Genomic DNA, 26,615 nt, shown 5'->3' with positions numbered 1-26,615 from the left:
ATTTCACTCTCTTATTAAGACCCCGCTTAACCACTCAGGCGGCAAACGGTGGCTCACCATCCTTCAGTTATGGCCAAATATCTCCTTCCTATCCTACTTTTGACCAAGGTATTTACTAAGAACCTGGGGTTATCCCGACTGAGGCCGGGTTGACTCTCTGTCCTCAAGAACACCGCGTACTCAGGCGAAAGAACGTTCCGGATTAGCGCGGTGAGGCTGGCTCTACGTCAGACACTTCCAAATCGACGCAAAGGTTATCGCCTTGCACACGGGAATACCACCGACCAGTAGGAAACGGCCAACTAATCCCAATGGTCAACTAATTCCAATGCAACTAGCACGACTAGCAGTGCCAAAGGGCTGATAGATATCGCGCGCGGCAAGCGCCCGCGACTGCCACCAAGCGCTTCAGCGTCACACGCCCGCCTCTACACACGCGCGCACACCACACGGGGGCGCTGGGAAGCTAGGCGAGCCAGGCGGCACCAGAAAGCCAGTACGCGCCACGGCAGCCCCGTGGCACCGAAGGAGCGCCGGGTTTTAGAGGAGGCGCGGCAGTAGCGAGCACCAGCGGCCAGAAAGGCCCGTCCGCCCGCCCCGTGGCAACGTCGCCGCTCGCCCCGCCGCACTCGCCGGCACCGCAACGGGCGCTCGTTCCAGAGGGCGGGCGAGCGCGCTAGGGTGGGGGAGGGGTGGGAAGGGGGGGCAAGGAAAGAATCGCACAACGCACGGCAACGCCGCGGCTACTTCCTCGTCCACAATGGTTCATCCTCTTTTCACGGATAACGCTGGCGGTGAACTCCTGGCGGCCGACTTTTCCGAAGAGTGCGGCGCCACTGCGCCGGGCGGCCGGCGACCTAACCATCCCGCCGGCCATGACGGCGCGCGCTCGCTACAACACTCCCTCAGCCGCGAACCTCCCCCTCTCGGCCCGGCTCGGCCCGGCCCGGCCCTCGGCGGCGCTCATTGGGCCGACGGAGCGCCGCCGGCCGTTCGAGCACCTCGGTTGGCTGTCTCGCGTGCCCTTTACGCTTGTCCCCGCCCTGTTGGAGGCTCCGCTCCCGTCTGCCCGGTGCTTATCGGGGCTCGGGGACTTTGCGCGCGCCTCCGGGCACGCGGGGATGCGACGTGGGGGAGCGGGAGGGCGCCTCCGCGAAGGGAAGCTGTGCCCTCTAAGTGCGGCGCCCCTGCGGCGGGGAAACGAGGCCTGCAGAACAGGCCCCGGGTATTAGGGATTGCCCTTATCGGCTCCTCCTCAAACGCGCTGGGGGCTTTTTGGTGCCGATCCCTCCCGTCGAATGACCGCGTGTTGGACGGGCAGGCCAGGAGTGTGCCATCTTCGCAAGAAGGGACAGGCAACTCGGGAAGAGTGCAAGGATGTTGCTAGAATACGCAGGGAGAAAATTAGACGGGCAAAAGCCCAGCGAGACCTTCATGTGGCCACCGTTGCTCGAGACGATTAAAACATTGTTTTTATGAACATATTAATAGCAAGAGGAGGGCCAAGGAGAATCTCCCTGCTTTATTCGATGCGGTGTGGAACGTCACCACCGAGGAGGAGGAAAAGGCTGAAGTTCTCAATGCCCTCTTCACTTTTGTCTTTAGCAGTCAGACCAGCTATCCTCAGGGTACTCAGCCCCCTGAGCTGGAAGATGGGGCCGCGGAGCGGAATAAACGCCCCTCAATTCCCAGTGCCTTCTTTACTTCTGTCTGTTCTGACTGTTGCACCTGTGCTGGACGTGCCCTTACCATGAGCAAGCCAAGGAGAGCCAGACAGTATATATACGTGTGGAGTCTGCCGAAACTTTGTGCGCGCTATTCCCTTGTTGTGTTTTCCTTCCGCCTGTGATCGACCGAGAAAGAGAACCTGCACCCCCCACCCCCGCTGCCAACCAGACTCATGAAACATTGTGACACTGCGGTGGTAACAATCTCTGCGTTCCTGTAACAAATCCTCGCTTTTCTTTTCTGTCATTTTGCTATTGCTTTCTTCGTCTCACCTCCCATCCCCAGGCCTAGCTAACCAAAACCTTTCACAATAAACTGGTTGGGCAAACAGTTGGCTCCTTTCTGAGTCTTAATCTCACGTCGGGTATACGCATATAACGAACCATCTCGCTACCGATAGCTGGAGCGAGACAGACGCCCACCTACAAGAAGGGTCGGATGGAGGATCCGGGGAACTACAGGCCTGTCAGCCTGACCTCGGTATCGAGGAAGCTCGTGGAGCAGATCACCCGGAGCGACATCACAGGGCGTGTGCGGGACAACCAGGGGACCGGGCCTAGCCAGCGCGGGTCCCTTAAAGACAGGTCCTGCTTGACCGACCCGATCTCCTTCTACGACCAGGTGACCCACCTAATAATGGCCATCACTTGTGCTGGGGGGAGCTTCAGGGTGGATATTAGGAAAAACTTAACATGTTGCTCAATTCCAGTCATGGAGTTAACTACATCAATCTATGCCTGTGACAGGGGAGCATTAGGCCACTGGGCACCCCCCCGTCCTCTCAAAATGGGAAGGGAAAGGGAAAAGGGATAGGGAGATGGGAGCTGGGCTCAAGGAAGGAAAACAGAAAATGCAACGTCAATGATCTATCAAGGAAAACTTATTTTACTAACTATTATATGTCAGTTCAAGATAATACAATATGACACTATCTAATTGAAATTGAGACAAATTAATCAAATAAAATAGGAGAGAGAGAGTTCCCGAGACCTAGTCAAACCTGAAAAGCTTTGAACATCTAGGAAATCACCCTGCAGCATCCACTGCAAGGCAGTAAGAGATCACCCCACCAGGAAGGGCCAGATTCAACAACTTTCCTGGTGTACAGCGATAGGCACCCGGAATTGAAGCATTAACACATAAACTGCCACTGCACTACATGATGTTATGATGGGGAATACTGAAAAGCAAAAAAACACAAAACCATGACATTCCACCCACTATTCTACATCACTACATCATACTTATATATATATACATATATACAAACAAATAATGATTAAAATGCATTACACACACATGTCTATATACATATACGGAGAATTACTAACTGCACTCCCTCGGCATCAAGTTTCCTTGTGGTACACACTGAACATCCCCGTTTTTCTGCATTACCCACCAAGTGTACCCTGGTCCCTGGGCAAAAACAATATCACCGTGAGGTTTGCTCTTCCCAGAAGCTGGAAGGACCCAAACTGCTTTTCCCAACATGCTGCTTATGTGTACCACAGGGACCTTATCTCCCTCTGCAGTATGCAGGCATCTAGATTGTGCAGGATCATCACGATCCATAGATCCTCTGGTGTTGACCAGCCAGGTGGCTTCTGCCAAATGCTTCTCCCAGTGCCTAAATGTTCCGCCACACATTGCTTTCAACACAGTTTCTAACAACCCATTGTATTGTTCACTTTTACCAGAGGCTTTTGCATGGCAGAGAATATGATAAATCCACTCAATGCCATGATCTTTGGCCCAAGTATTTACAAGAGAATTTTTGAAATGAGTCCCATTATCTGACTCAGTCCTTTCTGGGGTGCCATGTTGCCACAGGACTTGTTTCTCGTGACCCAATATGGTGTTTTGGGCGGTAGCATGGGGTACTGCATATGTTTCGAGCCACCCAGTGGTTGCCTCCACCATAGTAAGCACATAATGCTTACCATTGCGAGATCGTGGCAAGGTGATATAATCAACCTGCCATGCCTCCCCATATTTGTACTTTTGCCATCGCCCTTCCTCCCAGAGAGGTTTCATCCTCTTGGCTTGTTTGATGATGGCACATGTTTCACAGTCATGAATAATCTGTGCGATAGCGTCCATAGTTAAGTCCACTCCTCGGTCTCTAGCCCACTTATATGTTGCATCTCTCCCTTGATGACCTGAGGTCTCATGGGCCCATCGAGCTAGGAATAATTCACCCTTGTTCTGCCAGTCCAGGTCTATTTGAGCCACCTCAATTCTGGCAGCTCGGTCTACCTGATGGTTATTTTGCTGTTCTTCAGTAGCCCGACTCTTGGGCATATGAGCATCTACATGGCGCACCTTCACAACCATATTCTTTATTCGGGCAGCAATGTCTTTCCACAGTTCAGCAGCCCAAGAAGGTTTACCCCTCTGCTGCCAGTTAGTTTGCTCCCACTGCTGTGACCATCCCCATAAAGCATTTGCCACCATGCATGAATCAGTGTAAAGATAAAGCATTGGCCACCTCTCCCGTTCAGCCACATCTAAGGCCAGTTGGACAGCCTTTACCTCTGCAAATTGGCTTGATTCTCCTTTCCCTTCAGTGGCCTCTGCAACTTGTCGTGTGAGGCTCCACACAGCAGATTTCCATCTGCGATGCTTCCCCACAATACGACACAATCCATCTGTGAACAGGGCATATTTCTTTTCATTTTCTGGTAGTTCATTGTATGGTGGGGCCTCTTTAGCTTACGATACCTCTTCTCTGTTGGTCCTCGTATCTGTCAAACATTGCTGCTAGTGTACCGGCGTATCTTTCTGGTGCTGTTGTTGTGAGTTTCCACCATATATCAGGCTTTGTCCTCACTCTCTCAGGGTCTTGGTCTTGGCGTGGGTGGTTAGGAACAAAGTTAGGGTCATACAACATTTCCACCATGGCTGTTTCCCTCAAATACTGGATACCCTTTTCAACTGTATCCCACCCTTTCATCACAGGCTTCAAGCCGTCTTTGAAGGGATCCCTTTACTTCATGGCTACTAACACTTGTTCCCAGAGGTTGGCAGCCCCATCCAAACATCGACTAATCACTCTGTCAATAGCGGGATCTCTGGCAGTGTTTCCTAGTTGGTGAGCTTCATTACCATCTTGAAACAAGCTACTGGCCCCGCTGTCCCAACAGCAAACCAACCAGGAAATATGAGTTTCCTTCAGGCGCTGTGTAAACTCCTTTCTTGAGCCTTGGATTTCAGTCATCTTTAGAGGCCAGCGAGTAGTAATAGAGACATTACTCTCTTCTGCACGTCTCTTAGTTTTTACTTTTGCCTTTGTCGATGATGGTGGTTCTGAGGAGGGCCCCTCACCTGGATCTTCCTCCACCTCCTCCTCCTCCTCTTCTCTTTTTCGTTCAAGACGCAAAGACACTCGTTTCCATTTCTTGCCCTCCACAGGAGCAACTGGTATTGTTACTGGTGTCTCCTGTGATTGATCAGATTTGACTTGGGGATTTTCCCCTTAGGCTTGAACCTCAGCTCGGAAACACTCTCTCTCCAGAATATTATTATATAGGGCACGGTAAGCACAAGCCAAACCCCAGGTAAATTGTACCTCCTTAGATTTATGTAAGCCGCATTGTCCCTGACTCAAATACTGGCTTAGTTTCTTGGGATCCCACAGGTGTTCAAGAGGGAAATCCCATGACATTGCGGGTCCCCATGCTTCTAAGACCTTTCCTAAATCTCTCCACATTCTCTGCCAGTCAGCATTCTCTTGTTTTGGAGAAGACTCCTTCCACATACCACGAATACACAGGAGTACATTCAAGGCGACTGGTAACACGCACAGCAGTATGCCCACAAAAGGGAGCATTAATTCGGCATTTGAAAAACGTGTGACTAACTGAGAAGAAAGCCTGGAAACTGGTCTGAACATCGTGTTGTTTGTAAAATTAGCTATTCCATTTGGGATGTAGTTATTTGTAAAATTAGCTATTTCATCTGGGATTTAAGTGTCAAAATACAAATCATACCACACTGCATATAAGTACCAGGCAGGTGTCTCCATCAGTGCCCTTATTTGGTTATATACGAACACAGTTCCACAAGAAGTCATGACATTGATAATGGGCCAATAAGTCGTGAGGAACATGATTGCTTTTATTCCCTTACACAGCATCCCCACAACAAAGAGTGGGTTCATCGCTGGTAGCTGCTGAAAAGGGGTTAATGAATGAAAGCTGACAAGATGAAGAAAAAAAAATAAAAAGCACTGCCTAGACTAAGCAGAGCTCAAAGTTTACAAATATCCCAGAATACTGGCAGGACGCCAGGGTTTTCAAGGTCAAGTTTTTCAGCACTGAAACCTGAACTGCTGATAAAGATCCCTAAAAAAGCTCTCCGAGAGCAGAGAAAAGGGATAGGGAGATGGAAGATGGGCTCAAGAAAGGAAAAAAAAAAAAAGCGGCAACGGTCCATGGAGGAAATCTTATTTTACTAACTATGATATTGGAATGCAAGATAAAATAACATAATGCAATCTAATTAAAAGTGAGACTAATGAATCAAATAAAATAGGAGAGAGAGTGAGTTCCCGAGAACAAGTCAAACCTGAAAAGTTTGGAACAGATAGGAAAGCACCCTCCAGCATCCACTGCATGGCAGTAAGAGACCAGCTCACCCGCAAGGGCCAGATCCCATTACTTCCATGATGTATAGGGATAGGCACCTGGAATTGGAGCATTAACACTTTAACTCCCAGTGCACTACATGATGTTATGATGTGGAATACTGAAAAAAAAACAAAACCATGACAACATCCTATATTATCTTTGGGAGACAGAGACCCACTGTTTTAACATACAGAAAATTTTCCATCAGTAAGACACGCGAGACAGAGATGATATGCCCATGATTCATCTTTATAGAGCAAATGATGCACAAAGCTTTTAGTTACCTTTTGAATTTTCAGCTTCAGATAACCTGACAAGAGCCTTCTCACGAGCAGCTAGGAAAAAGCCTAGGAGCTTGTGGTGAAATATCATGGAACACAACGCACTGGAGAAAGAGCACATGGTTAAAACAGGATTGAATTAAGAGAAAGGCAATAGATTAAGCAGATCACTATACCCCACAGAACTCGTACCCCAAACGCAAGACAACACAGCAATTCTAAAGTGATCTTTGAACTGGCTAAGTCCTCTCCCTACTATGTACAAAACATATTTTTAAAGGATCCTGCTGCTACGACCATATGGGAAAACAAGCAAAAGTTTTCAGAGCAGAAGCTGTGGAGCAAGATAAAAAGCATGAGAAACAAGGACACCTCTAGAAGAAGAACAAATGCCTCATGGGACTGGTTGGATAAGCACTTGCATGAACAGTTGAAGAGTGTTTTCTAGAATGCTCTTTTGACACATAAAGGTGGATGGAAAAGTTGCAGGGGTGGAAGGGAAAGCAAGAAAAAGAAAACTCATGAGGGCATATAACTTATGTGACAACATGCAACAAATGATTTTGCTCATTCACATCCAAATCCATGCATCAGAGACAGCACGAGCACAGAGCGATTTTAAACCCAAACCAAACCACCTCCATTTGCGCTTATTTCACTCTCTTATTAAGACCCCGTTTAACCACTCAGGTGGCAAATGGTGGCTCACCATCCTTCAGTTATGGCCAACTATCGCCTTCCTATCCTACTTTTGACCAAGGCATTTACTAAGAACCTGGGGTTATCCCAACTGAGGCCGGGTTCACTCTCTGTCCTCAAGAACACCGCGTACTCAGGCGAAAGAACGTTCTGGATTAGCGCGGTGAGGCTGGCTCTACGTCAGACACTTCCAAATCGACGCAAAGGTTATCGCCTTGCACACGGGAATACCACCGACCTGTAGGAAACGGTCAACTAATTCTAATGGAACTAGCACGACTAGCAGCGCCAAAGGGCTGATAGATATCGCGCGCGGCAAGTGCCCGCGACTGCCACCAAGCGCTACAGCGTCACACGCCCGCCTCTACACACGCGCGCACACCACACGGGGGCGCTGGGAAGCTAGGCGAGCCAGGCGGCACCAGCTAGCCAGTACGCGCCACGGCAGCCCCGTGGCACCGAAGGAGCGCCGGGTTTTAGAGGAGGCGCGGCAGTAGCGAGCATCAGCGGCCCGTCCGCCCGCCCCGCGGCAACGTCGCCGCTCGCCCCGCCTCTCACGCCGGCACCACAACGGGCGCTCCTTCCAGAGATCCTGCGAGCGCGATACAGTGGTGTAGGCGTGAGAGGGAAGGGCAAGGGAAAAATCGCACAACGCACAGCAAAGCCGTGGCTACCTCCCCGTCCGCAACGGCTCCTCCTCTTCTCGCGTATAACGTTGGCGGAGAACTCCTGACGGGTGACTTTTCTGAAGAGAGCGGCGCCACCGCGCCAGGCGGCCGGCGATCTGACGATCCAGCTGGCCATGACGGCGCGCGCTCACTACAGCACTCCCACAACCGCGAACCTCCTCGGCTCGGCTCGGCTCGGCTCGGCTCGGCTCGGGTAAGTCCGACCCGGCCTGGCCCGGCCGTTCGCGCGCCTCGGTTGGCTTTCTTGCGTGCCCTTTACGCTTATCCCCGCCCTGGTGGCAGCTCCGCTCCCGTCGGCCCGGTGTTTATCGCAGCTCAGGATGCGAACTGGGGGGGGCAGATGGCAGCCTCCGCGAAGGGAAGCTGTGCCCTCTAAGTGCGGCGCACCTGCGGCGGTGGAACGGGTCCTGCAGAACAAGCCCCGGGTGTTTGGGATTGCCCTTACCGGCTCCTCTTCAAACGCTCTGGGGGCTTTTTGGTGCCGATCCTTTCAGTCTGACTATTCCGGACCGACTATTGGCCGGGAAGGCCAGCAGTTTGCCATCTTTGGAAGAAAGGACAGGCAACTCGGTAAGAGTACAAGGATGTTGCTAGGATACGCAGGGAGAAAATTAGACAGGCAAAAGCGCAGCGAGACCTTAATCTGGCCACCGCTGTTTGAGATGAATAAAAAATTGTTTTTTTGAACATAGTAATAGCAAGAGGAGGGCCAAGGAAAATTTCCCTTCTTTGTTCGATGCGAGTGGAAGGGTGGCTGTAGCTACCCCTCCTTCTAGTTACAGAAAAATACATTGGTGGTTTTTTTTTTAATGTTGTGTTCGTATTAAAAAAAAAAAGGAGACGGGCAGCCCAATATCAAAGATAGCAGAAGCACAAAAAATGCCATCTCAAGTATAACAAAGTCTTTTCCATTTGGGAAAGTTTCTGTTGGAGAAATTAATTCTCCATGTTGCAAAATCCGCGACTGAAAAGAAAGCGGAAGCAGTGGCAAAACTCGGAGATGGGTTAAGAACAGGCTGACGAGCACCGGACAGAAGTCATGCAGGTAGCATTTGCTCGACCTCGGGACAGGGCCATACGACAGATGATATCTGGAAGCTTTCTTCCAACCTTATTCCTCTATAATTCTACGCCTGCCGCTTGACGATGCTGCTGTTACGCGATAAAACCCACGCCCTTTCATTTGGAAGCTGGGGGAAGACGGCAAGGCCTCAAACACACGGCACATCCTATATTATCTTTGGGAGACGGAGACCCACCGTTTTAACTGGCAGGACCATTTCCATCAGTAAGACACGCGAGACAGAGATGATATCCCCGTGCTCCATCTTTATGGTGCAAATGCTGCTCAAAGCTTTTCATTACCCTCCACAGGCACCCACCAAAAACAATTCTATGTCAATGGCGGCTAGACTGACGGATTTCACATGTTGCCTGTTTGGTGGCGATCCGTACGCGTGCAGCAACTCCTGCGGTGCAAACATCTTAGCCGGGAGGCTGGCCCAACTGACGGCCACCCAGAATACAGAGACGCGCGCGGTAGTCGGAAGGGCCTGAGGGTGGGCATCTCACAGCCATCCGGAATCCATCGGTCAGGCCCAGGTTAGCAGCACACTTCTGGCCAACAATCATCAAGCGCCTGTGAAGCTGGAGGAGGAAATAACATTATGTACCGAAGCAGGCTGCAACACAAAAGAGCGGACAAGGCAGAAAGCCTCATAATATCGTCAGGCAACCTAAGTCATTCTGGCAGAAAAGAAAAACTCGATGTAGGCTTTGCGAGCCCACGCAAAGCCATCCAACTTGACTTCTATAGCTGAAAATGAAACATCCATCACCCCTCAGACAGCTTTCCCCTTCCTCGCCTCCGACCTGCTCAAAATCCCAAGCCCTCTTCTCCGCATTTGAGCAAGTACCACTGTCGGGAAACCGTGAAAACAGGCATCGGGCCATACTTCCGAACAGCACTGCATTTTGCACTACAAGCACGCACCCAGAAATGAGCATCGCTTTCTCTCGCTACCCTTAGTCAAAACGCTCAGCTCCGTCACAAGCTAGAGGCAAAAGACTACGGTGTCGGGAAACCCCAAATAGCCTACTGTGCCACTTTGCAACATCAAAAGGAAACGAGGCCACGGGACAGCGCCTACTAAATTACATACCACTTACAGGCACCGTTCGGTGTACAGAAAGCTTCCACGGTACTTACACGTGCACCAGAATCTTCTGCTTAGGATAACCTGACAACGGCCTTCTCGCAAGCGGCTAGGAAAAAGCGAAGGAGCTTGCGGGGAAAAATCATGGAACGCAAGGCACTGGAGGAAGAAGAGTACACGGTTAAAACGGGGTTGGCTCCGGAGAAAGGCAATAGCATAAGCAGATCGCTATGCCCCACTGAACTCGTACCCCAAACGCAAGACAACACGGCGATTCTTCCTAAGTGATCTTTGAATTGGCAAAGTCCTCTCCCTTCTATCCACAAAACACGTTTTCACAGGCTCCTGCTGCTACGAGCACGGAGCGATTTTAAACCCAAACCAAACCACCTCCATTTGCGCTTATTTCACTCTCTTATTAAGACCCCGCTTAACCACTCAGGCGGCAAACGGTGGCTCACCATCCTTCAGTTATGGCCAAATATCTCCTTCCTATCCTACTTTTGACCAAGGTATTTACTAAGAACCTGGGGTTATCCCAACTGAGGCCGGGTTCACTCTCTGTCCTCAAGAACACCGCGTACTCAGGCGAAAGAACGTTCTGGATTAGCGCGGTGAGGCTGGCTCTACGTCAGACACTTCCAAATCGACGCAAAGGTTATCGCCTTGCACACGGGAATACTACCGACCTGTAGGAAATGGTCAACTAATTCTAATGGAACTAGCACGACTAGCAGCGCCAAAGGGCTGATAGATATCGCGCGCGGCAAGCGCCCGCGACTGCCACCAAGCGCTTCAGCGTCACACGCCCGCCTCTATACACGCGCGCACACCACACGGGGGCGCTGGGAAGCTAGGCGAGCCAGGCGGCACCAGCAAGCCAGTACGCGCCACGGCAGCCCCGTGGCACCGAAGGAGCGCCGGGTTTTAGAGGAGGCGCGGCAGTAGCGAGCATCAGCGGCCAGAAAGGCCCGTCCGCCCGCCCCGCGGCAACGTCGCCGCTCGCCCCGTCGCACTCGCCGGCACCGCAACGGGCGCTCGTTCCAGAGGGCGGGCGAGCGCGCTAGGGTGGAGGAGGGGTGGGAAGGCACAGGAAGGGAAGAATCGCACAACGCACGGCAACGCCGCGGCTACCTCCTCGTCCATGAAGTCTCCTCCTCGCGTATAACGTTGGCGGAAAACTTCTGAAGGGCGACTTTTCCGAAGACAGCGGGACCACTGCTATAGACGGCCGACGACCTGACGATATCGCAGTCCATGACGGCGCGCTCTCGCTACAACAATCCCACAACCGCGAACCTCCTCGGCTCGGCTCGGCTCGGCTAGGCTCGGCCCTCGGCGGCGCTCATTGGGCGGACGGGGCGCCGCCGGCCGTTCGAGCGCCTCGGTTGGCTGTCTCGCGTGCCCTTTACGCTTGTCCCCGCCCTGTTGGCGGCTCCGCTCCCGTCGGCCCGGTGCTTATCGGGGCTCAGGGACTTTGGGCGCGCCTTCGGGCGCGCACGAAGGCGACGTGGGGGAGCGAAAGAAAATTGGACGGTCAAAAGCCCAGCAGGACCTTAATGTGGCCACCGTCGCTCGAGACGATTAAAAGATTGTTTTTATTAACATATTAATAGCAAGAGGAGGGCCAAGGAGAATCTCTATGCTTTATTCGATACGAGCCTTACAGTGCCTGTAGCTAACCGTTCATCTGATAGTGGAACAATACTACTTTATTTTTTTTGTTAATGCTCTGTTCATACGAAAATAAAACATGGAGAAGGGAAGCCCAATATCAAGGACAGCAGAAGCACAACAGTTGCCATGTCAAGTACCACAAACTCTTTTCTATTTGGGAAAGTTCCTGTGGGAGAAACTAATTACATACATCACAGAATCCCCGACTGAAAAGAAAGTGCAAGCGGCGGCAAAGCTTCGAGATGGGTTAAGAACAGGCTGACGAGCACTGAACAGAAATCATGCAGGCAGCGTTTGCTCGACCTTGGGACAGGGCCATACGACAGATGATATCTGGAAGCTTTCTTCCAACCTTATTCCTCTATAATTCTACGCCTGCCGCTTGACGATGCTGCTGTTACGCGATAAAACCCACGCCCTTTCATTTGGAAGCTGGGGGAAGACGGCAAGGCCTCAAACACACGGCACATCCTATATTATCTTTGGGAGACGGAGACCCACCGTTTTAACTGGCAGGACCATTTCCATCAGTAAGACACGCGAGACAGAGATGATATCCCCGTGCTCCATCTTTATGGTGCAAATGCTGCTCAAAGCTTTTCATTACCCTCCACAGGCACCCACCAAAAACAATTCTATGTCAATGGCGGCTAGACTGACGGATTTCACATGTTGCCTGTTTGGTGGCGATCCGTACGCGTGCAGCAACTCCTGCGGTGCAAACATCTTAGCCGGGAGGCTGGCCCAACTGACGGCCACCCAGAATACAGAGACGCGTGCGGTAGTCGGAAGGGCCTGAGGGGGGGTATCTCACAGCCATCCGGAATCCATCGGTCAGGCCCAGGTTAGCAGCACACTTCTCGCCAACAATCATCAAACGCCTGTGAAGCTGGAGGGGGAAATAACGTTACGTAACGTAGCGTGCTACAACACAAAGAAGAGCGGAGAGGGCAGGAAGCGAAGGAAGGCGAGCAAAGAACCATCCACAGAACGCGGTGAACTAGTTCTTCGCCATTCAAGCGCTGCTCTTCAAATTACTGCCTTTCTGCAACTGACACATTCCAAGCAAAGTTACAAAGACCAATTATGCACAATGGGGAGAGGGGCAGCTATGGGAACTTGCCATCGTTTTTTTTTCCTTCTTTTTTTTTTTTTTAACCCCCTCCCCATTCCCAGCTAGACGGTAATGGACTACAAATCGGGCACAGTAGCCAGATTTGTCTCGGGGTTCCAGTCCCCCATTATATCTTCGGGCAATGCAAGTCTTTCTGGCAGAAAAGAAAAACTCGACGTAGGCTTTGCGAGCCCACGCAAAAGCCATCCAACTTGACTTCTATAGCTGAAAATGAAACATCCAGCACCCCTCAGACAGCTTTCCCCTTCCTCGCCTCCGACCTGCTCAAAATCCCAAGCCCTCTTCTCCGCATTTGAGCAAGTACCACTGTCGGGAAACCCTGAAAACAGGCATCGGGCCATATTTCCGAACAGCACTGCATTTTGCACTACAAGCACGCACCCAGAAATGAGCATCGCTTTCTCTCGCTACCCTTAGTCAAAACGCTCAGCTCCGTCACAAGCTAGAGGCAAAAGACTACGGTGTCGGGAAACTCCAAATAGCCTACTGTGCCTCTTTGCAACATCAAGAGGAAACGAGGCCACGGGACAGCGCCTACTAAATTACGTACCACTTACAGGCACCATTCGGTGTACAGAAAGCTTCCACGGTCTTTACAGGTGCGCCAGAATCTTCTGCTTCGGACAACCTCACAACGGCCTTGTCGCGAGCGGCTAGGAAAAAGTGTAGGAGCTTGCGGTGAAACATCACGGAACGCAAGGCACTGGAGGAAGAAGAGTACACGGTTAAAACGGGGTTGGCTCCGGAGAAAGGCAATAGCTTAAGCAGATCGCTACGCCCCACTGAACTCGTACCCCAAACGCAAGACAACACGGCGATTCTTCCTAAGTGATCTTTGAATTGGCAAAGTCCTCTCCCTTCTATCCACAAAACACGTTTTCACAGGCTCCTGCTGCTACGAGCACGGAGCGATTTTAAACCCAAACCAAACCACCTCCATTTGCGCTTATTTCACTCTCTTATTAAGACCCCGCTTAACCACTCAGGCGGCAAACGGTGGCTCACCATCCTTCAGTTATGGCCAAATATCTCCTTCCTATCCTACTTTTGACCAAGGCATTTACTAAGAACCTGGGGTTATCCCGACTGAGGCCGGGTTGACTCTCTGTCCTCAAGAACACCGCGTACTCAGGCGAAAGAACGTTCCGGATTAGCGCGGTGAGGCTGGCTCTACGTCAGACACTTCCAAATCGACGCAAAGGTTATCGCCTTGCACACGGGAATACCACCGACCTGTAGGAAACGGTCAACTAATTCTAATGGAACTAGCACGACTAGCAGCGCCAAAGAGCTGATAGATATCGCGCGCGGCAAGCGCCCGCGACTGCCACCAAGCGCTTCAGCGTCACACGCCCGCCTCTATACACGCGCGCACACCACACGGGGGCGCTGGGAAGCTAGGCGAGCCAGGCGGCACCAGCAAGCCAGTACGCGCCACGGCAGCCCCGTGGCACCGAAGGAGCGCCGGGTTTTAGAGGAGGCGCGGCAGTAGCGAGCATCAGCGGCCAGAAAGGCCCGTCCGCCCGCCCCGCGGCAACGTCGCCGCTCGCCACGCCGCACTCGCCGGCACCGCAACGGGCGCTCGTTCCAGAGGGCGGGCGAGCGCGCTAGGGTGGGGGAGGGGTGGGAAGGCACAGGAAGGGAAGAATCGCACAACGCACGGCAACGCCGCGGCTACCTCCTCGTCCATGAAGTCTCCTCCTCGCGTATAACGTTGGCGGAAAACTTCTGAAGGGCGACTTTTCCGAAGACAGCGGGACCACTGCTATAGACGGCCGACGACCTGACGATATCGCAGTCCATGACGGCGCGCTCTCGCTACAACAATCCCACAACCGCGAACCTCCTCGGCTCGGCTCGGCTCGGCTAGGCTCGGCCCTCGGCGGCGCTCATTGGGCGGACGGGGCGCCGCCGGCCGTTCGAGCGCCTCGGTTGGCTGTCTCGCGTGCCCTTTACGCTTGTCCCCGCCCTGTTGGCGGCTCCGCTCCCGTCGGCCCGGTGCTTATCGGGGCTCAGGGACTTTGGGCGCGCCTTCGGGCACGCACGAAGGCGACGTGGGGGAGCGAAAGAAAATTGGACGGTCAAAAGCCCAGCAGGACCTTAATGTGGCCACCGTCGCTCGAGACGATTAAAAGATTGTTTTTATTAACATATTAATAGCAAGAGGAGGGCCAAGGAGAATCTCTATGCTTTATTCGATACGAGCCTTACAGTGCCTGTAGCTAACCGTTCATCTGATAGTGGAACAATACTACTTTATTTTTTTTTGTTAATGCTCTGTTCATACGAAAATAAAACATGGAGAAGGGAAGCCCAATATCAAGGACAGCAGAAGCACAACAGTTGCCATGTCAAGTACCACAAACTCTTTTCTATTTGGGAAAGTTCCTGTGGGAGAAACTAATTACCCACATCACAGAATCCCCGACTGAAAAGAAAGTGGAAGCGGCGGCAAAGCTTCGAGACGGGTTAAGAACAGGCTGACGAGCACTGGACAGAAATCATGCAGGCAGCGTTTGATCGACCTCGGGACAGGGCCATACGACAGATGATATCTGGAAGCTTTCTTCCAACCTTATTCCTCTATAATTCTACGCCTGCCGCTTGTCGATGCTGCTGTTATGCAATAAAACCCACGCCCTTTCATTTGGAAGCTGGGGGAAGACGGCAAGGCCTCAAACACACGGCACATCCTATATTATCTTTGGGAGACGGAGACCCACCGTTTTAACTGGCAGGACCATTTCCACCAGTGAGACACGCGAGACAGAGATGATATCCCCAAGCTCCATCTTTATTGTGCAAATGCTGCTCAGTTCTTTTCATTACACTCCACAGGAAACCACCAAAAACAATTCTATGTGAACGGAGGCTAGACTGATGGATTTCACATGTTGCCCGTTCGGTGGCAATCCGTACGCATGCAGCAACTCCTGCGGTGGAAACATCTTAGCCGGGAGGCTGGCCCAACTGACGGCCACCCAGAATACAGAGACGCGTGCGGTAGTCGGAAGGGCCTGAGGGGGGGTATCTCACAGCCATCCGGAATCCATCGGTCAGGCCCAGGTTAGCAGCACACTTCTCGCCAACAATCATCAAACGCCTGTGAAGCTGGAGGGGGAAATAACGTTACGTAACGTAGCGTGCTACAACACAAAGAAGAGCGGAGAGGGCAGGAAGCGAAGGAAGGCGAGCAAAGAACCATCCACAGAACGCGGTGAACTAGTTCTTCGCCATTCAAGCGCTGCTCTTCAAATTTCCGCCTTTCTGCAACTGACACATTCCAAGCAAAGTTACAAAGACCAATTATGCACAATGGGGGGAGGGGCAGCTATGGGAACTTGCCATCGTTTTTTTTCCTTCTTTTTTTTTTTTTAACCCCCTCCCCACTCCCAGCTAGACGGTAATGGACTACAAATCGGGCACAGTAGCCAGATTTATCTCGGGGTTCCAGTCCCCCATTATATCTTCGGGCAATGCAAGTCTTTCTGGCAGAAAAGAAAAACTCGACGTAGGCTTTGCGAGCCCACGCAAAAGCCATCCAACTTGACTTCTATAGCTGAAAATGAAACATCCAGCACCCCTCAGACAGCTTTCCCCTTCCTCGCCTCCGACCTGCTCAAAATCCCAAGCCCTCTTCTCCGCATTTGAGCAAGTACCACTGTCGGGAAACCCTGAAAACAGGCATCGGGCCATATTTCCGAACAGCACTGCATTTTGCACTACAAGCACGCACCCAGAAATGAGCATCGCTTTCTCTCGCAACCCTTAGTCAAAACGCTCAGCTCCGTCACAAGCTAGAGGCAAAAGACTACGGTGTCGGGAAACCCCAAATAGCCTACTGTGCCTCTTTGCAACATCAAGAGGAAACGAGGCCACGGGACAGCGCCTACTACGTACCACTACTGTTCAGTGTACAGAAAGCTTCCACGGTACTTACACGTGCACCAGAATCTTCTGCTTTGGACAACCTCACAACGGCCTTCTTGTGAACGCCTACGAAAAAGCGTAGGAGCTTGCGGTGAAATATCACAGAACGCAAGGCACTGGAGGAAGAAGAGTACACGGTTAAAATTGGACAGGATTCGAAGAAAGGCAATAGCTTAAGCAGATCGCTACGCCCCACTGAACTCGTACCCCAAACGCAAGACAACACGGCGATTCTTCCTAAGTGATCTTTGAATTGGCAAAGTCCTCTCCCTTCTATCCATAAAACACGTTTTCACAGGCTCCTGCTGCTACGAGCACGGAGCGATTTTAAACCCAAACCAAACCACCTCCATTTGCGCTTATTTCACTCTCTTATTAAGACCCCGCTTAACCACTCAGGCGGCAAACGGTGGCTCACCATCCTTCAGTTATGGCCAAATATCTCCTTCCTATCCTACTTTTGACCAAGGCATTTACTAAGAACCTGGGGTTATCCCGACTGAGGCCGGGTTGACTCTCTGTCCTCAAGAACACCGCGTACTCAGGCGAAAGAACGTTCTGGATTAGCGTGGTGAGGCTGGCTCTATGTCACACACTTCCAAATCGACGCAAAGGTTATCGCCTTGCACACGGGAATACCACCGACCTGTAGGAAACGGTCAACTAATCCCAATGGTCAACTAATTCTAATGGAACTAGCACGACTAGCAGCGCCAAAGGGCTGATAGATATCGCGCGCGGCAAGCGCTCGCGACTGCCACCAAGCGCTTCAGCGTCACACGCCCGCCTCTACACACGCGCGCACACCACACGGGGGCGCTGGGAAGCTAGGCGAGCCAGGCGGCACCAGCAAGCCAGTACGCGCCACGGCAGCCCCGTGGCACCGAAGGAGCGCCGGGTTTTAGAGGAGGCGCGGCAGTAGCGAGCACCAGCGGCCAGAAAGGCCCGTCCGCCCGCCCGCCCCGCGGCAACGTCGCCGCGCGCCCCGCCGCACTCGCCGGCACCGCAACGGGCGCTCGTTCCAGAGGGCGGGCGAGCGCGCTAGGGTGGGGGAGGGGTGGGAAGGGGGGGCAAGTGAAGAATCGCACAACCCACGGCAAAGCCGCGGCTACCTCCTCGTCCATGAAGTCTCCTCCTCGCGTATAACGTTGGCGGAAAACTTCTGAAGGGCGACTTCTCCGAAGAGAGCGGCGCAACCGCGCCATGCGGCCCGTGACCTGACAAACCCGCCGCCCATTATGGCGCGCGCTCGCTACAACACTCCCTCAGCCGCGAACCTCCCCCTCTCTGCTCGACTCTATTCGGATGGGCCGGCCCGGCCCTCGGCGGCGCTCATTGGTTCAACACAGCGCCGCCGGCCGTTCGAGCGCCTCGGTTGGCTGTCTCGCGTGCCCTTTACGCTTGTCCCCGCCCTGTTGGCGGCTCCGCTCTCGTCGGCCCAGTGCTTATCGGAGCTCAGGGACTTTGCGCGCGCCTCAGGGCGCGCGGGGATGCGACGTGGGGGAGGGGGAGGGCGCCTTCGCGAAGGGAAGCTGTGCCCTGTAAGTCCGGCGCCCCTGCGGCGGGGAAACGAGGCCTGCAGAACAGGCCCCGGGTATTAGAGATTGCCCTTATCTGCTCCTCCTCAAACGCTCTGGGGGCTTTTTGTTGCCGATCCCTCCCGTCGAATGACCACGTATTGGCCGGGCAGGCCAGGAGTGTGCCATCTTCGCAAGAAGGGGCAGGCAACTCGGGAAGAGTGCAAGGATGTTGCTAGAATACGCAGGGAGAAAATTAGACGGGCAAAAGCCCAGCGAGACCTTAATGTGGCCACCATTGCTTGAGACGAACAAAAAACTGTTATTTCGAACACATTAATAGCAAGAGGGCCAAGGAGAAGGCCTCTTCTTTACTCTATGCGAGCCTTATAGAGCCTATAGCTCATCCTCCTAGTTAGGGAACAATACTACCTTTTAGTTTTTGCTTTTTTTCTAAATGTTTTGTTCATATTAAAAAAGAAAAATGGAGAAGGTCAGCCGAATATCTAAGCATGCAGAAACGCAATAACCGCCATCTAAGGATACACAAAGTCTTTTCCATTTGTGAAAGTTCCTGTGGGAGAAACTAATTACCCACGTCACAAAATCCGCGACTGAAAAGAAAGCGGAAGCGGCGGCAAAGCTTCAAGATGGGTTAAGAACAGGCTGACGAGTACCGGACAGAAATCATGCAGGCAGCGTTTGATCGACCTCGGGACAGGGCCATACGACAGATGATATCTGGAAGCTTTCTTCCAACCTTATTCCTCTATAATTCTACGCCTGCCGCTTGTCGATGCTGCTGTTATGCAATAAAACCCACGCCCTTTCATTTGGAAGCTGGGGGAAGACGGCAAGGCCTCAAACACACGGCACATCCTATATTATCTTTGGGAGACGGAGACCCACCGTTTTAACTGGCAGGACCATTTCCACCAGTGAGACACGCGAGACAGAGATGATATCCCCAAGTTCCATCTTTATTGTGCAAATGCTGCTCAAAACTATCGGTTACCCTCCACAGGCACCCACCAGAACCAATTCTATGTCAACGGTGGCTAGACTGACGGGTGACAGGTGAAATCCATTCGGTTGTGATCCGTACACATGCAGCAACTCCTGCGGTGGAAACATCTTAGCCGGGACGCTGGCCCAGCTGACGGCCACCCAGAATACAGAGACGCGTGCGGTAGTCGGAAGGGCCTGAGGGTGGGTATCTCACAGCCATCCGGAATCCATCGGTCAGGCCCAGGTTAGCAGCACACTTCTCGCCAACAATCATCAAACGCCTGTGAAGCTGGAGGGGGAAATAACGTTACGTAACGTAGCGTGCTACAACACAAAGAAGAGCGGAGAGGGCAGGAAGCGAAGGAAGGCGAGCAAAGAACCATCCACAGAACATGGTGAACTAGTTCTTCGTCATTCAAGCGCTGCTCTTCAAATTACTGCCTTTCTGCAACTGACACATTCCAAGCAAAGTTACAAAGACCAATTATGCACAATGGGGGGAGGGGCAGCTATGGGAACTTGCCATCGTTTTTTTTCCTTCTTTTTTTTTTTTTTAACCCCCCCCCCACTCCCAGCTAGACGGTAATGGACTACAAATCGGGCACAGTAGCCAGATTTGTCTCGGGGTTCCAGTCCCCCATTATATCTTCGGGCAATGCAAGTCTTTCTGGCAGAAAAGAAAAACTCGACGTAGGCTTTGCGAGCCCACGCAAAAGCCATCCAACTTGACTTCTATAGCTGAAAATGAAACATCCAGCACCCCTCAGACAGCTTTCCCCTTCCTCGCCTCCGACCTGCTCAAAATCCCAAGCCCTCTTCTCCGCATTTGAGCAAGTACCACTGTCGGGAAACCCTGAAAACAGGCATCGGGCCATATTTCCGAACAGCACTGCATTTTGCACTACAAGCATGCACCCAGAAATGAGCATCGCTTTCTCTCGCAACCCTTAGTCAAAACGCTCAGCTCCGTCACAAGCTAGAGGCAAAAGACTACGGTGTCGGGAAACCCCAAATAGCCTACTGTGCCTCTTTGCAACATCAAGAGGAAACGAGGCCACGGGACAGCGCCTACTACGTACCACTACTGTTCAGTGTACAGAAAGCTTTCACGGTACTTACACGTGCACCAGAATCTTCTGCTTTGGACAACCTCACAACGGCCTTCTTGTGAACGCCTACGAAAAAGCGTAGGAGCTTGCGGTGAAATATCACAGAACGCAAGGCACTGGAGGAAGAAGAGTACACGGTTAAAACGGGGTTGACTCCGGAGAAAGGCAATAGCTTAAGCAGATCGCTACGCCCCACTGAACTCGTACCCCAAACGCAAGACAACACGGCGATTCTTCCTAAGTGATCTTTGAATTGGCAAAGTCCTCTCCCTTCTATCCACAAAACACGTTTTCACAGGCTCCTGCTGCTACGAGCACGGAGCGATTTTAAACCCAAACCAAACCTCCTCCATTTGCGCTTATTTCACTCTCTTATTAAGACCCCGCTTAACCACTCAGGCGGCAAACGGTGGCTCACCATCCTTCAGTTATGGCCAAATATCGCCTTCCTATCCTACTTTTGACCAAGGCATTTACTAAGAACCTGGGGTTATCCCGACTGAGGCCTGGTTCACTCTCTGTCCTCAAGAACACCGCGTACTCAGGCGAAAGAACGTTCTGGATTAGCGCGGTGATGCTGGCTCTACGTCAGACAATTCCAAATCGACGCAAAGGTTATCGCCTTGCACACGGGAATACCACCGACCAGTAGGAAACGGTCAACTAATTCCAATGGTCAACTAATTCTAATGGAACTAGCACGACTAGCAGCGCCAAAGGGCTGATAGATATCGCGCGCGGCAAGCGCCCGCGACTGCCACCAAGCGCTTCAGCGTCACACGCCCGCCTCTACACACGCGCGCACACCACACGGGGGCGCTGGGAAGCTAGGCGAGCCAGGCGGCACCAGCAAGCCAGTACGCGCCACGGCAGCCCCGTGGCACCGAAGGAGCGCCGGGTTTTAGAGGAGGCGCGGCAGTAGCGAGCACCAGCGGCCAGAAAGGCCCGTCCGCCCGCCCGCCCCGCGGCAACGTCGCCGCTCGCCCCGCCGCACTCGCCGGCACCGCAACGGGCGCTCGTTCCAGAGGGCGGGCGAGCGCGCTAGGGTGGGGGAGGGGTGGGAAGGCACAGGAAGGGAAGAATCGCACAACGCACGGCAACGCCGCGGCTACCTCCTCGTCCATGAAGTCTCCTCCTCGCGTATAACGTTGGCGGAGAACTCTTGGCGGGAGACTTTTTCGAAGAGAGCGGCGCCACCGCGTCAGGCGGTCCGAGACCTAACGATCTCGACGGCCATGACGGCGCGCGCTCGCTACAACACTCCCTCAGCCTCGGCCCTGGCCGGCTCGCCTCAGGCTACGCCTCGGCACACCCCTCTGCGGCGCTCATTGGGCCGACGGAGCGCCGCCGGCCGTTCGAGCGCCTCGATTGGGTGTCTCGCGTGCCCTTTACGCTTGTCCCCGCCCTGTTGGTGGCTCCGCTCCAGTCTGCCCAGTGCTTATCGGGGCTCAGGGACTTTGCGCGCGCCTCCGGGCGCGCGGGGATGCGACGTGGGGGAGCGGGAGGGCGCCTTCGCGAAGGGAAGCTGTGCCCTCTAAGTGCGGCGCCCCTGCGGCGGGGAAACGAGGCCTGCAGAACAGGCCCCGGGTATTAGGGATTGCCCTTATCGGCTCCTCCTCAAACGCGCTGGGGGCTTTTTGGTGCCGATTCCTCCCGTCGAATGACAGCGTATTGGCCGGGCAGGCCAGGAGTGTGTCATCTTCGCAAGAAGGGACAGGCTACTCGGGAAGAGTGCAAGGATGTTGCTAGGATACGCAGGGAGACAATTAGACGGGCAAAAGCCCAGCGAGACCTTAATGTGGCCACCATTGCTTGAGACGAACAAAAAACTGTTATTTCGAACATATTAATAGCAAGAGGGCCAAGGAGAAGGCTCCTTCTTTAGTCTATGCGAGCATTATAGGGCCTGTAGCTCATCCTCCTAGTTAGAGAACAATACTACCTTTTAGTTTTTGGTTTTTTTCTTAATGTTTTGTTCATATTAAAAAAGAAAAATGGAGAAGGTCAGCCGAATATCTAAGCATACAGAAACACAATAACCGCCATCTAAAGATACACAAAGTCTTTTCCATTTGCGAAAGTTCCTGTGGGAGAAACTAATTACCCACGTCACAAAATCCGCGACTGAAAAGAAAGCGGAAGCGGCGGCAAAGCTTCAAGATGGGTTAAGAACAGGCTGACGAGCACCGGACAGAAATCATGCAGGTAGCGTTTGATCGGCCTCGGGACAGGGCCATACGACAGATGATATCTGGAAGCTTTCTTCCAACCTTATTCCTCTATAATTCTACGCCTGCCGCTTGTCGATGCTGCTGTTATGCGATAAAACCCACGCCCTTTCATTTGGAAGCTGGGGGAAGACGACAAGGCCTCAAACACACGGCACATCTGATATTATCTTCCGGAGACGGAGACTCACCGTTTTAACTTGCAGGACCATTTCCATCAGTAAGACACGCGAGACAGAGATGATATCCCCAAGTTCCATCTTTATTGTGCAAATTCTGCTCAAAACTATTGGTTACCCTCCACAGGCACCCACCAGAACCAATTCTATGTCAACGGTGGCTAGACTGAAGGGCGACAAGTGAAATCCATTCGGTGGCGATCCATACGCGTGCAGCAACTCCTGCGCTGCAAACATCTTAGCCAGGAGGCTGGCCGAACTGACAGCCACCCAGAATACAGAGATGCGTGCGGCAGTCGGAAGGGCCTAAGGGAGGGTATCTCACAGCCATCCGGTATCCATCGGTCAGGCCCAGGTTAGCAGCACACTTCTGGCCAACAATCATCAAGCGCCTGTGAAGCTGGAGGAGGAAATAACATTATGTACCAAAGCAAACTGCAACACAAAAGAGCGGACAAGGCAGAAAACCCCATAATATCTTCAGGCAACCTAAGTCATTCTGGCAGAAAAGAAAAACTCGATGTAGGCTTTGCGACCCCACGCAAAAGCCATCCAACTTGACTTCTATAGCTGAAAATGAAACATCCATCACCCCTCAGACAGCTTTCCCCTTCCTCGCCTCCGACCTGCTCAAAATCCCAAGCCCTCTTCTCCGCATTTGAGCAATTACCACTGTCGGGAAACCGTGAAAACAGGCATCGGGCCATATTTCCGAACAGCACTGCATTTTGCACTACAAGCACGCACCCAGAAATGAGCATCGCTTTCTCTCGCTACCCTTAGTCAAAACGCTCAGCTCCGTCACAAGCTAGAGGCAAAAGACTACGGTGTCGGGAAATCCCAAATAGCCTACTGTGCCTCTTTGCAACATCAAGAGGAAACCAGGCCACGGGACAGCGCCTACTAAATTACGTACCACTTACAGGCACCGTTCGGTGTACAGAAAGCTTCCACGGTACTTACAAGTGCGCCAGAATCTTCTGCTTCAGATAACCTGACAACTGCCTTCTCGCAAGCGGCTACGAAAAAGTGTAGGAGCTTGCGTTGAAACATCACGGAACGCAAGGCACTGGAGGAAGAGTACACGGTTAAAATTGGACAGGCTTCGAAGAAAGGCAATAGCTTAAGCAGAACGCTACGCCCCACTGAACTCGTACCCCAAACGCAAGACAACACGGCGATTCTTCCTAAGTGATCTTTGAATTGGCAAAGTCCTCTCCCTTCTACCCACAAAACACGTTTTCACAGGCTCCTGCTGCTACGAGCACGGAGCGATTTTAAACCCAAACCAAACCACCTCCATTTGCGCTTATTTCACTCTCTTATTAAGACCCTGCTTAACCACTCAGGCGGCAAACGGTGGCTCACCATCCTTCAGTTATGGCCAAATATCGCCTTCCTATCCTACTTTTGACCAAGGCATTTACTAAGAACCTGGGGTTATCCCGACTGAGGCCGGGTTGACTCTCTGTCCTCAAGAACACCGCGTACTCAGGCGAAAGAACGTTCTGGATTAGCACGGTGAGGCTGGCTCTACGTCAGACACTTCCAAATCAACGCAAAGGTTATCGCCTTGCACACGGGAATACCACCGACCTGTAGGAAACGGTCAACTAATCCCAATGGTCAACTAATTCTAATGGAACTAGCACGACTAGCAGCGCCAAAGGGCTGATAGATATCGCGCGCGGCAAGCGCCCGCGACTGCCACCAAGCGCTTCAGCGTCACACGTCCGCCTCTACACACGCGCGCACACCACACGGGGGCGCTGGGAAGCTAGGCGAGCCAGGCGGCACCAGCTAGCCAGTACGCGCCACGGCAGCCCCGTGGCACCGAAGGAGCGCGGGGTTTTAGAGGAGGCGCGGCAGTAGCGAGCATCAGCGGCCAGAAAGGCACGTCCGCCCGCCCCGCGGCAACGTCGCCGCTCGCCCCGCCGCACTCGACGGCACCGCAACGGGCGCTCGTTCTACAGGGCCTGCGAGAGCTCTAGGGTGGGGGAGGGGTAGGTAGGAAGGGCAAAGTAAGAATCCCACAATGCAGAGCAATACCGCGGCTACCTCCTCGTCCACAACTGCTCCTCCTCGCGGATAACGTTGGCGCAGAGCTCCGGACGGGACAATTTTCTGAAAAGTACGGCGCCACCGCACCAAGCGGCCGGCGACCTGACGATGCAGTCGGCCATGACGGCGTGCGCTCGCTACAACACTCCCTCAGTCGCGAACAAGCTCGGCTCGGCTCGGGTCCGCTCGGGTCCCCTCGGAAGAGCCCGGCTCGGGCTGGCCCTCTCCGGCGCTAATTGGGCCGACGGAGCGCCGCCGGCCGTTCGAGCGCCTCGGTTGGCTGTTTCGAGTGCCCTTTACGCTTGTCCCCGCCCTGTTGGCGGCTCCGCTCCCGTCGGCCCGGTGCTTATCGGGGCTCAGGGACTTTGCGCGCGCCTCCGGGCGCGCGGGGATGCGACGTGGGGGAGCGGGAGGGCGCCTCCGCGAAGGGAAGCTGTGCCCTCTAAGTGCGGCGCCCCTGCGGCGGGGAAACGAGGCCTGCAGAACAGGCCCCGGGTATTAGGGATTGCCCTTATCGGCTCCTCCTCAAACGCGCTGGGGGCTTTTTGGTTCCAATCCCTCCCGTCAAATGACCGCGTATTGGCCGGGCAGGCCAGGAGTGTGCCATCTTCGCAAGAAGGGACAGGCAACTCGGGAAGAGTGCAAGGATGTTGCTAGAATATGCAGGGAGAAAATTAGACGGGCAAAAGCCCAGCGAGACCTTAATGTGGCCACCGTTGCTCGAGACAATTAAAACATTGTTTTTACAAACATAGTAAAAGCAAGAGGAAAGCCAAGGATGATTGGTAGACGAAGGGAAGGCGACCAATGTCATTTACCTGGACCTGAGCAAGGCCTTTGACATGGTCCCCCACCACATCCTCATCTCCAAATTGGAGGGAAGTGGATTTGATGGGTGGACAACCCGATGGATAAGCAATTGGTTGAAAGGCCGCAGACAGAGGGTGGTGGTCAATGGCTCTATGTCCAGGTGGAGGCCGGTAACAAGTAGTGTCCCCCAAGGGTCTGTCTTGGGACCGGTGCTCTTTAACATCTTTATTAATGACATCGATGACGGAATTGAGTGCACCCTCAGCAAGTTTGCTGACGACACCAAGCTGAGTGGTGCGGTTGATACGGTGGAAGGAAGGGATGCCATTCAGAGGGACCTCGACAGGCTGGAGGGCTGGGCTCGGGTGAACCTAATGAGGTTCAACACGGCAAAGTGCAAGGTTTTGCATTTGGGCCGGAAGAACCCCAGGCACCTGTACAGGCTGGGAGGAGCGGTCCTTGAGAGCAGCTCGGCAGAGAAGGACCTGGGGGTCCTGATGGACGAGAGACTGAATATGAGCCAGCAGTGCGCTCTGGCAGCTCGAAAGGCAAATGGGATCCTGGGCTCCATCAGGAGAGGGGTGGCCAGCAGGGACAGGGAGGTGATTGTCCCTCTCTACTTGGCTCTTGTGAGGCCCCACCTGGAGTACTGTGTCCAGGTGTGGAGCCCTCAGTACAAGAAAGACATTGAGATTTTGGAAAGGGTCCAGAGGAGGGCGACTAAGATGATCAGGTGTCTGGAGCACCTCCCCTATGAGGACAGGCTGAGGGAGTTGGGCT

The 26,615-nt window shown here is 53.1% G+C and overlaps 4 protein-coding genes and 1 pseudogene across 6 annotated transcripts; all 5 read right to left on the bottom strand.

The window, feature by feature from the left end:
- Positions 1 to 2,432: 2,432 nt before the first annotated feature.
- Positions 2,433 to 15,646, bottom strand: LOC125687572 (uncharacterized). Of its 3 annotated transcripts, none has more exons than XM_048932760.1 (2): positions 8,011 to 9,514; positions 2,433 to 6,741 (listed from the first exon to the last, which is right to left on the bottom strand). In XM_048932760.1, the coding sequence occupies exon 2, from the start codon at positions 4,207 to 4,209 to the stop codon at positions 3,055 to 3,057; it is 1,155 nt and encodes a 384-aa protein (XP_048788717.1). In that variant the 5' UTR covers positions 4,210 to 6,741; positions 8,011 to 9,514; the 3' UTR covers positions 2,433 to 3,054. The 3 variants fall into 3 exon arrangements, with proteins under 3 accessions (XP_048788717.1, XP_048788716.1, XP_048788715.1); XM_048932759.1 differs by lacking the exon at positions 8,011 to 9,514 and adding an exon at positions 14,672 to 15,646 and having other exon boundaries at positions 2,448 to 6,741; XM_048932758.1 differs by lacking the exon at positions 8,011 to 9,514 and adding an exon at positions 10,235 to 11,322 and having other exon boundaries at positions 2,448 to 6,741.
- On the bottom strand, positions 12,586 to 14,796 carry LOC125687561 (adenosine 5'-monophosphoramidase HINT1-like). Its single transcript, XM_048932735.1, has 4 exons — positions 14,672 to 14,796; positions 13,551 to 13,696; positions 13,254 to 13,312; positions 12,586 to 12,747 (listed from the first exon to the last, which is right to left on the bottom strand). Exons 1-4 carry the CDS (start codon positions 14,794 to 14,796, stop codon positions 12,586 to 12,588), a joined length of 492 nt encoding a protein of 163 aa, XP_048788692.1.
- A 120-nt stretch (positions 15,647 to 15,766) lies between the features above and the next one.
- LOC125687583 (adenosine 5'-monophosphoramidase HINT1-like) lies at positions 15,767 to 18,234 on the bottom strand. The gene is made up of 3 exons (XM_048932781.1): positions 18,036 to 18,234; positions 16,934 to 17,039; positions 15,767 to 16,104 (listed from the first exon to the last, which is right to left on the bottom strand). The coding sequence occupies exons 1-3, from the start codon at positions 18,158 to 18,160 to the stop codon at positions 15,943 to 15,945; spliced, it is 393 nt and encodes a 130-aa protein (XP_048788738.1). The 5' UTR covers positions 18,161 to 18,234; the 3' UTR covers positions 15,767 to 15,942.
- A 1,165-nt stretch (positions 18,235 to 19,399) lies between these two features.
- LOC125687585 (adenosine 5'-monophosphoramidase HINT1-like) lies at positions 19,400 to 21,794 on the bottom strand (annotated as a pseudogene).
- A 1,232-nt stretch (positions 21,795 to 23,026) lies between these two features.
- Positions 23,027 to 25,147, bottom strand: LOC125687574 (adenosine 5'-monophosphoramidase HINT1-like). The gene is given in 4 exon segments (XM_048932768.1): positions 23,027 to 23,236; positions 23,239 to 23,364; positions 23,928 to 24,033; positions 25,023 to 25,147. Coding segments are annotated over 4 exon segments (468 nt in total). The 3' UTR covers positions 23,027 to 23,125.
- Positions 25,148 to 26,615: the final 1,468 nt, after the last annotated feature.

Source organism: Lagopus muta, assembly GCF_023343835.1.
Source record: "Lagopus muta isolate bLagMut1 chromosome W unlocalized genomic scaffold, bLagMut1 primary SUPER_W_unloc_1, whole genome shotgun sequence".
In the NCBI taxonomy this organism is placed as follows: domain Eukaryota; kingdom Metazoa; phylum Chordata; class Aves; order Galliformes; family Phasianidae; genus Lagopus; species Lagopus muta.
This window is presented reverse-complemented; position numbering and strand designations above follow the sequence as displayed.